We start from the raw sequence: 10,000 nt of genomic DNA on the forward strand, positions 1-10,000 counted from the left end.
CAAAAACGCACACGCCCAAAAACGCGCACACCCAAAAACGCGCACACCCAAAAACACACACACACACAAAAACACACACACACACAAAAACACACAACACAACAAAAACACACACCCACAAAAACAACACACACACAAAAAACACACACACACAAAAAACACACACACACACAACAAAAACCACACACAAAAAACACCACACAACAAAACACACACAAAAACAAACAAAAACAACAACACAAACACACACAAAAAACACAAAAAAAAACACAAAAAACACACAAAAAACACACACAAAAAAAAAAAACACACAACAAAACACACACACACAAAAACACACACAACACACCACAAAAACACACACACACACAAAAAAACACACACACACAAAAACACACACACACACACAAAACACACACACACACACACAAACACACACACACACACACAAAAACACACAGCACACACAAAAACACACACACACACACACACGCACACACACAACACACACCACACACACACACCAACGCAACACACACACACGCACAAAAACACACACACACACAGAAACACACACCCCACACAAAAACACACACAACAAAAACACACACACACAAACACACCAAACACACACAAAAATACCACACACACACAAAAACACACACACAAAAAAACAAAACCACCAAAAAACACACACACACACACAAATACACCACACCCACAAATACCCACACAATACCACACAACACACACCACAAATACACCCACACCCCAAAATACACCACCACACAAAATACCCGCACACACCAAAAAACACCCCCAAAAAAAAAAACCCCACCCAAAAACACCCCCACCAAAAAACCACCCAAAAACAAACCAAACCCAAAAAACCCCCCCCCAAAAAAACGCACCACCCAAAAAACACACCACAAAAAAAAGCACAAACCCCACACAAAAAGCACAAAACACACACAAAAAAAAACACGAAAAAACACACGAAAAAAAAACACAAAAAAAAACACACACACAAAAACACATACACACGCGCACACACACGCACACACAAAACATATATGTGTGTGATTATTCGTTTGTAAGGTTAGGAAAATTGCAAGCCCCATTAGGCTATGAAAAAATGCCTAGTCTAACTGGCTCTCAGAAGTTATACCCAAGCTGCCCCAAGTTTTGTGGGCCCATAATGATATATTTGTATAAAATACATAAATGTAGAGTATCACAACCATGTAGAATTGTTAGTTTGTCTTTATTTCATACATTAAGGTGTCCATTTTCTTTATTTGCATCCAGAAACACAATGTGAGCGTTCTCGAAGTTTTCAGATTTTTTTTTTAAGTACAAATTAGAGATAGAAGAGTGGGATTGTTTTAATATAATTCTTTTCATTTCAATGCAAAAATGTTCATCATATCTTTGTTTTTACTTATTTCAGTACTATTGATATACATAGGCAACAGTTCCTAATGATTTCATATGAATCGCTGTCATCATCATCGTTCTCATTATGTCAATAATAAGGATAGTAATAGTAATAATGATGCATTATTCTTCTTACTATTATTCCTTTTATTCATGATATTGTTTTTATTCTTATTCCTTATTTTTTGTTATTATTATTTTAGTTGTTATAACTACTGTTGCTATATTTTATTAACATTATTATGTTTATTATTATTACTATTACTATTATTTCTATTCTTATTGTTATTGCTCTTATTATTTTCATGATTGCTATTCTTGTTATTATTATTATTTGGTAAATATAACTATAATAATTACTAATCATTATTATTAATATTGTTATTATTTCTATTCTTATTCTTATTTATTATATTTTTTGTTATTATCATTATTATTATTATTATTATTATTGTTATTGTTTGTTTTTGTTATTGTTTTATTTTTTGTTATTGTTATTGTTGTTGTTGTTGTTGTTGTTGTTGTTGTTTTTATTATTAATTATTATTATTATTATTTTATTACTTATTCTTCTTCCAAGTCTTACATTTATTGTTATTATGATTTTATTTTTATTTTTATTTTATGTTGATTACTCTTTGTAATGTTATTATTATTACTATTTTTAATATTGATGATAAGGTTTTATTATTATTATTAAGACTAATATTATTAGTAGTAGTAATAGTATTATTAGAATTTTAAACGTTTTATCAATATTGGGGCATTTTTAAATACACAAATATTTTTCACATAACAGTATTATTATTTTATTGTTTTTTATTTTATTTATTTATGTTGGTTTATTATTATTTTTAGATTATATTATTATTATTTTTTTATTATTATTATTATTATTATTATTATTATTATTATTATTATTATTATTATTATTATTGCGAATAATATTATTGTTATTGCTAATTATATTAATATCATTATTACTACTAATAACATTATTATTGTTATGATATTACTAATAATATTGTTACTATTGCTAATGACATTGCTATCATTACTAATGATATAGTTTCTACTACGGGATTTTAAGATATTTTTTTGTTATTACTAAGTACTGTTATTAAGCAATAATTTATTATTCGAAATATTGTTTTTAAATAATATGTTATTATTATAATATTTTTTACTAATAATATTGTTATTGTTACTATTAGTATTATTATTTCTGATCTTATTATTCCTATTGTTGTTAATAACATAACTATTACTATTACTGTTATTATTGTTACTACTAGTCTTGTGATTCTTATTCTTATTATTTTTTATTATTTTTTATTATATAGTAGTAGTAGTAGTAGTAGTATACTTCTACTACTACTATTTCTACCACAATTGAAACTGATTTTCCAATTATTTTTATTTTTATTACTCTTATTTTTACTGATGGTTCTCGTTCTTAAAAAAAAAGTTATTATTACTATTGATATTATTTGCTAATATTTAATAATTATTACAATTATCATCTTTACTACTATTGTTATGACTTGGCAGGACCCATGGAAATTCCACCCAATTTCTTACCTTTGACTCTTCACTCCCTTTTCCGTCTTAAATTCACTCCCCTCTTATTTTAGCTTCTATCTGCTCTCTATCATTTCCCTCTGCTCTCTTTTTCCTCAAACTTCTCTCACCTCCTTTGCTCCCATACCCCCCCCCCCCCTTTGCCTCTCCTCTCCTGTTGCAATTCTTCCATTTCCCCCTCTGTTTCCCCTTCCTCTTCTCTTTTCTTATTAAGCTTCCCTTTCCTCTAACCCCATTTCTTTCCCATCCCTCCTTTTTTCTTAAAACCCCCCCCCCCCCCCCCCCCCAAAAGTCAGGAAAGATGAGATTGGTGTTGTGTATGTTAAATGTATATATATGAGTTATTATGTATATATTGTATAGATGAGATAATATTGTGTATGTATTTTATTTTTTGTAGTATGTATAAAAATTGTGTATGATAATTGTATAAAGTATTATGTATATATATTGTGTAGTTATATAATGTAGTGTATTATGTAGTGTTTATGTTTTATATATATTGTATTTTGTATGTTATATTAATGTTTTATGTATTATATAATATGTATGGAGATGTATATTATATGTATGTATTATGTATATATATATGATTAGTATGTATGTATGTATGTATAAGTATTATGTAAAAGTATATATGTATGATGTTTATATGTATGTATGTTGGTTATTATAATATGTATGTATGTATATATATATGTATGAGTATATTTTATTAGATTTATATTTTGTAGATAATATTGTTGTATGTTATATTAGTATGTATGTATATTTAGTATTATTATGTTATATGTAGTTTGATGTTATATTTTGTTGTTGTTGTTAATGTATTTGTATGATATGTATGTAGTTGTTTATATATGGTTGTTATATTAAAGTTGTTTATTTATTATGTTTTAAGTATTATATTTTATTATATGTTGTTGTATTGTATATATATAAGTAGTTGTTATGTATTAAAAATTTTGTTGTTGTAATGTATATTTAGTTGTATGTATAGTATTTAAAAATTTTTGTATGATTGTTTTTTTTGTTGTTTGTATATATATGTATGTATGTATTTTAATTGTTGATGCTATTATATATATGTTGATGATTGTTATTTAAAATTGTTGTAATGTATTATATTTTTGTATGTAAAGTATATATATTGTATGTAGTATAAGTAATAAATGTATGTAGTATATGTTATATTTGTATGTTTTTTTATTATATATGAAAATGTTTGTATTTATATTCTTTTATGTATATTATGTTGTTTTTTATTTTGTTTATATTATATATATATATAAATAAATTTTATTATATATTATTTATAATTGTATTCGTGGAAAGGGAAATGGGGACCCTACCCCACTACTCCCAAGAGAATCACAAAAGAAAAAATAAGTACCATGCGGGGACCACGGGGGCTCCGCATGACCTACCTTTTTAAAAAAGAAAAGTTTATTATTATATACTAACAATTATAAAATATATAATATGTATGTTGTATAATTTATGTAAATTTTGTATATGTATGTTGTATGTTATGTATTTTGGGGATATTATTAATTTGTGTGTGTGTATGTTTTGTATATTATAAACATGTATAAAATAATACATACTATAATGTATACTTGTATCCCCCTTATACACATCATAAAGTAACATACATATAAAAATGTTTATACATAGATATTCCATATTGTATTATACATTTAATACATAATTCATATATATGATACACATAAAATAAAAACCCTTATATATATATAATATATATTATATATATTATATTTATATATATAACAAAACCCCACAAAATACCATATAAACCGTTATTTTTATACATTAATAATGTTGTAATATACAAATATCATTTAGAAATACAATATATACATGATATAATACATTAAAAACATGGATATAACAAAATACATGTTTGTATTTACAAAATAAGGGGGAGATAATACAAAAACAAGTTAGTATATAACAATATATCTGGTATATAACAATAAACATGTTGTAAATCATATATACATTAGTTAAAAATACATATTAATTCAGTTAGTATATTAAAATATAATCATGTTTTATATATACAATTTTTAAAAGTTTTATATATAAATTAATATAATATACATGTTTAGATTAACATATATATATACATGTTAGAATTTTACATATATTAACATTTGTATTTTACAAAAATTAAATATATAATATATACATATAATATATAAAAACGAATTAAATAAATATGAAATTTTTTATATGATATATATAGTATATATATATGTTATTTAAAAGTATATAAAGTATATTATAGATATTATTTTAATTTTATATGTATAAAATTATGTTAATTTATTAGTTTTTATATATATGTATAATTATTATGTATATATATTGTTTTTTATAATTTGTATATATTTAATATTGATATATGTATATATAGTATAATATGTATATATATAATGTATATATATATGTATATATATATATGTATATATATATGTATATATATATGTATATATATATGTATATATATATGTATATATATATGTATATATATATGTATACACACACACACACACACACACAGTATATGCGTGTATGTGCATGTATGCAGTATATGCGTGTATGTGCATGTATGCAGTATATGCGTGTATGTGCATGTATGCAGTATATGCGTGTATGTGCATGTGCTTATGTATATAATTATGTATATTGTATATGTGTATATATGTTCAAATGTATTTGTGTTTTTAAGTGTATATGTATATATAAATATATCTATATATTTGTATATGAAAATAAATATGTATATGGATATTTATATATGAAAATATGTACATGTATATTTGTATATGCTTATGCATATGTAATTTAAATATTTATATATAAATATATGTATATACATAAATATGTGTATATGTATAAATATGTATTGTTATATATGTTTCTGTATGTACAGTATGTTTATAAATATGAGTGTGTGTGTGTGTGTGTGTGTGTGTGTGTGTGTGTGTGTGTGTGTGTATATGTGTATGTGTGTATGTGTGTGTATATGTGTATGTGTGTGTATATATGTATATATGTGTATATGTATTTGTGTATGTTTATTTATGTATGTGTGTGTGTGTTTGTATATTTGCTTCCATGTCCAAAAACATGTTGAAATGCATATTTATTTGCATTAGTATGTATATGTACACATTATCATCCTCACACATTTTGTATTTGTATATTTGATACATATTTATGATTATATGTTTTTTGTTTTCCTTGTATATTTATTCAATTTATATATGTTCGTACTCATTCATATATATGTATAGAAACATAGATACATACAAAAATACCATGCACAGAAACATTTATGCACAGCTAGCACATGTTTATACACATAAACACAGGCACATGTGCACACAAATGCAAACAAACACAGGCACATGTGCACACAAATGCAAACAAACACAGGCACCTGTGCACACAAATGCAAACAAACACAGGCACCTGTGCACACAAATGCAAACAAACACAGGCACCTGTGCACACAAATGCAAACAAACACAGGCACCTGTGCACACAAATGCAAACAAACACAGGCACCTGTGCACACAAATGCAAACAAACACAGGCACCTGTGCACACAAATGCAAACAAACACAGGCACCTGTGCACACAAATGCAAACAAACACAGGCACCTGTGCACACAAATGCAAACAAACACAGGCACCTGTGCACACAAATGCAAACAAACACAGGCACATGTGCACACAAATGCAAACAAACACAGGCACATGTGCACACAAATGCAAACAAACACAGGCACATGTGCGCACACACACACACACAGGTAGGGCAGTTTGCCAAAAAAAAATCTATTAATGAGAATTAAATGGATTTCCTTCTTTGTAGTTATATCTTGTTTTTTATTTCTGTATTTATGAAACCAGTTTGGAAGACAGTGTATGTGCCTTAATTGTTAGCCTGATCATGCAAGGCATTTTTATCAATTTATTAATGCATATATATTTGTTAATTTAGGTGTGTGATATAGTATTAACATTACATAGATATTGTCAAGGTATTGCAGAAATATTCATTTGTATTTTTCTTTTCTTTTCTTTTCTGGCTTATTTTCTTGGAGGTCGAATTGGTTTGTATTTGCACAACTGAACAACACCCATGTTGTGCAATGTCTGGGGAAAATTAATTTTAATCCTATTAGCAAACTACAGGCTTTGAATTTGTTGCATGGAAAATACAGGAATACAGGAAAAAATGCAATAAAAGTCTATGAACAGACTATTAATAAAATAGTTTAAAAGTGGACCCAAGATGAGAATATTAAGTAATTTTATTCTGACTTTGTTCAGTTGTTAAAAGAAAACTATTAAAAAGATAAAATAGGTTATGTTATTTGTCAAATTTAAAAAGGGCAGAAAGAAGTAGCAAACCATCAGAATAAATTATAAAGTTATGTACAAAGAGAAAGATTAAGGATTTTTAATGATCATAAATTATGTATGATAATAACTTGCTTGCATTGGGTTCACTTGCAGCATTAGAGAGCGATTAGGGTAGATGTAGATGCTCTGCTGCCCGTCGCTACTAGCAAGGTAGGGCAGGTGAAGCATGGAACGCAGATTTCAGCCCTTGTATAACCTGCAGTCCTGCCAGCCCTCGTGTTTCTCATTATCTGGCATATTGTCCCCCCCCCCCTCCCCCCCCCTCTCTCTCTCTCTCTCTCTCTCTCTCTCTCTCTCTCTCTCTCTCTCTCTCTCTCTCTCTCTCTCTCTCTCTCTCTCTCTCTCTCTCTCTCTCTCTTCCCCCCCCCCACCCCCCCACCCCATGTAAATTAATAAGGGCTAGTGTGAGGCCCTGTGCTAACACATTACTTTTGCCACTCCCATGTTTTAGCTGAATAACTTATCATTTTAGTAATGTTAATTTTTTGCACAGAACACAAAGAATAAACTTACTGGAATGTTGTAATTTTAGCATATGTATCATTGACTTTGTCAAGTATTTTCCCCTTTCAGTGAAAGAATTTGCAATTTTACAGTTTTCTTGTAGTAAAAGTTGGCTGTATTTTTACAAGGGTTTGTTTTAGTAACAAGATCTTGTCATTGCAAGTAGCCCGTTGCCCATACGTTGCTAATTAGTAAAATAGCAGATTTTTGCTATTTGTTGTAAAGAAAAAATCAAAGTACAGATTAGGAAAAGCTTTGCTGCATACTGTGTGAGAAGTCTGATATGATTGAAGGTTTGGCAAGATGAATTGCTATGATGAATTGCCTAGTAGTTTAGTGACAGAACATGAAAGATTTCATCACAAAATATTATCCAGTCATATATTACAATTTCCCATATTATCTGCTAAAAGATGTAATATTTTATTTTGTTAAATTTTGATTACCTAAAAATACAAATCAGTCGGCGCTTGGTATTTTGTACCCAAGTGAAGTAGGATGCTACATCAGGCTGGGATATGGATTCATTCAGTTCTTGTAATGTGACCATAGAGTGGTCATTTGGACAGCTTTATCTCTATCTTTATCTCTTTATTCTTATCTTCACAGAATGTCATCAGACCGCAAAGCAGTGGTTAAGAATGCCGACATGTCGGAGGAGATGCAGCAGGATGCTGTAGACTGTGCCACTCAGGCTATCGAGAAGTTTAACATAGAGAAGGTAAGACTTGTTTGAGTACTGTGTACTGTACTGTATTGCTTTCTGTGAATAATCTTAACCAATCTTTTATTCTGGCCTGAAGGACATCTTTTTTGTTTTTTGAAAAAAAAAAAAAAAGTAATAATAATAATCATATCATTTCAGGATATTGCAGCCTATATCAAAAAGGAGTTTGACAAGAAATATAACCCCACATGGCACTGTATTGTTGGTCGTAACTTTGGCAGCTATGTGACTCATGAGACCAAGCACTTCATCTACTTCTATCTGGGCCAAGTAGCCATTCTTCTCTTCAAGAGTGGTTAAAAAGAAAGCCCCCTCCTTCACCCCCACCCATATCAATGCCAGGGTTTTTCACCATGTTAGATGTGCATTTCAAGAGCAGGTGAATTGGCCCCAAACTAAACAAAATACCTCTGCCCCGTGGGGGATGGAGGGTTATAAACATCCATTTCCAGGGGCTGCTTAACATGTGCAGTGCTGCTAGGTTGCTAGCTAGAGAGCTAAGCTCTCAATTTCACTCTCCAAAGCACACGTTTTGTTGCATTGCTAAGCAGATGTTAGCAAATGTCTCAGAGGAAGACTGGTTTGCTTTCAGAGCGCCATACCTGGCAGCACTTCGCTTTTTGAACTGGTCATGGCACATCTTTTTTACATTTCCAGTTTTTCTCAGTGTACCTCTTAAAAGCTCAGAAGCTTTTATTTCATCACGGCAGCTAGATTGGTGTCTGCTAATCACCCATCCTGCTGTTGTGGTGACTGACCAGTGTGAATGAAAGTATTTATTTAATATTTGTAATTACTCTGCACAATGCCCATCGTCAGTTTTCATAAATTTCCTCTTCTCTATAAAAGTAGTTAGGATTCATCCTGTGGTCCTCATCTTTATGCATCTTAAAAAGAGAGATTTGTGTCCAATGCAGTTTGAAAGTTGATGCATAACCCTGTCTGCAAAAAATTTCCTGAAGCAAATTCTGTACTTACAGTCTCTTTGCTTGTGATAGTTATCTCTAGCTAGTAGTTCATCTCGATTCATCTTGAAAGGTAACTTGTTAATTACCCTCTTCAGATATTTACTGCTGTTGGTTATTTCGGCTTCATATCCAATAGTAGGATCTCGGACTGTCCCTCAGGTAGTGTGAATCTCAAGATTCCATATCACAGACTCATAATCATGCCAAGACTCTAAATGTCAGATCACGCCATGAGGGATGGTGTACATACAAGTTGTATATTTCATCCTTTGCAGCATCTTGTTTCGGACCATTCACCTTCCAGGTTATAAAGGTGCATTAG

The 10,000-nt window shown here is 29.4% G+C and overlaps 1 protein-coding gene across 2 annotated transcripts in view; it reads left to right on the top strand.

Annotated features, from left to right (window-relative positions):
* The window catches only part of LOC119580270 (dynein light chain 1, cytoplasmic), an 11,670-nt gene that overhangs the window by 1,360 nt on the left and 310 nt on the right, over positions 1-10,000 (top strand). Inside the window, exons 2-4 of one of the 2 annotated variants that reach the window (XM_037928312.1) lie at positions 7,573-7,629; positions 8,593-8,704; positions 8,849-10,000. The exon at positions 8,849-10,000 is cut by the window's right edge and continues 310 nt beyond it. In XM_037928312.1, the coding sequence (XP_037784240.1) occupies positions 7,601-7,629; positions 8,593-8,704; positions 8,849-9,010 (303 nt within the window). In that variant the 5' untranslated portion in view covers positions 7,573-7,600 and the 3' untranslated portion in view covers positions 9,011-10,000. The remainder of the gene's footprint in view (positions 1-7,572; positions 7,630-8,592; positions 8,705-8,848) is intronic. The other variant, XM_037928313.1, reaches the window with a different exon arrangement.

Source organism: Penaeus monodon, chromosome 13, assembly GCF_015228065.2.
Source record: "Penaeus monodon isolate SGIC_2016 chromosome 13, NSTDA_Pmon_1, whole genome shotgun sequence".
NCBI classification, from domain to species: Eukaryota; Metazoa; Arthropoda; class Malacostraca; order Decapoda; family Penaeidae; genus Penaeus; species Penaeus monodon.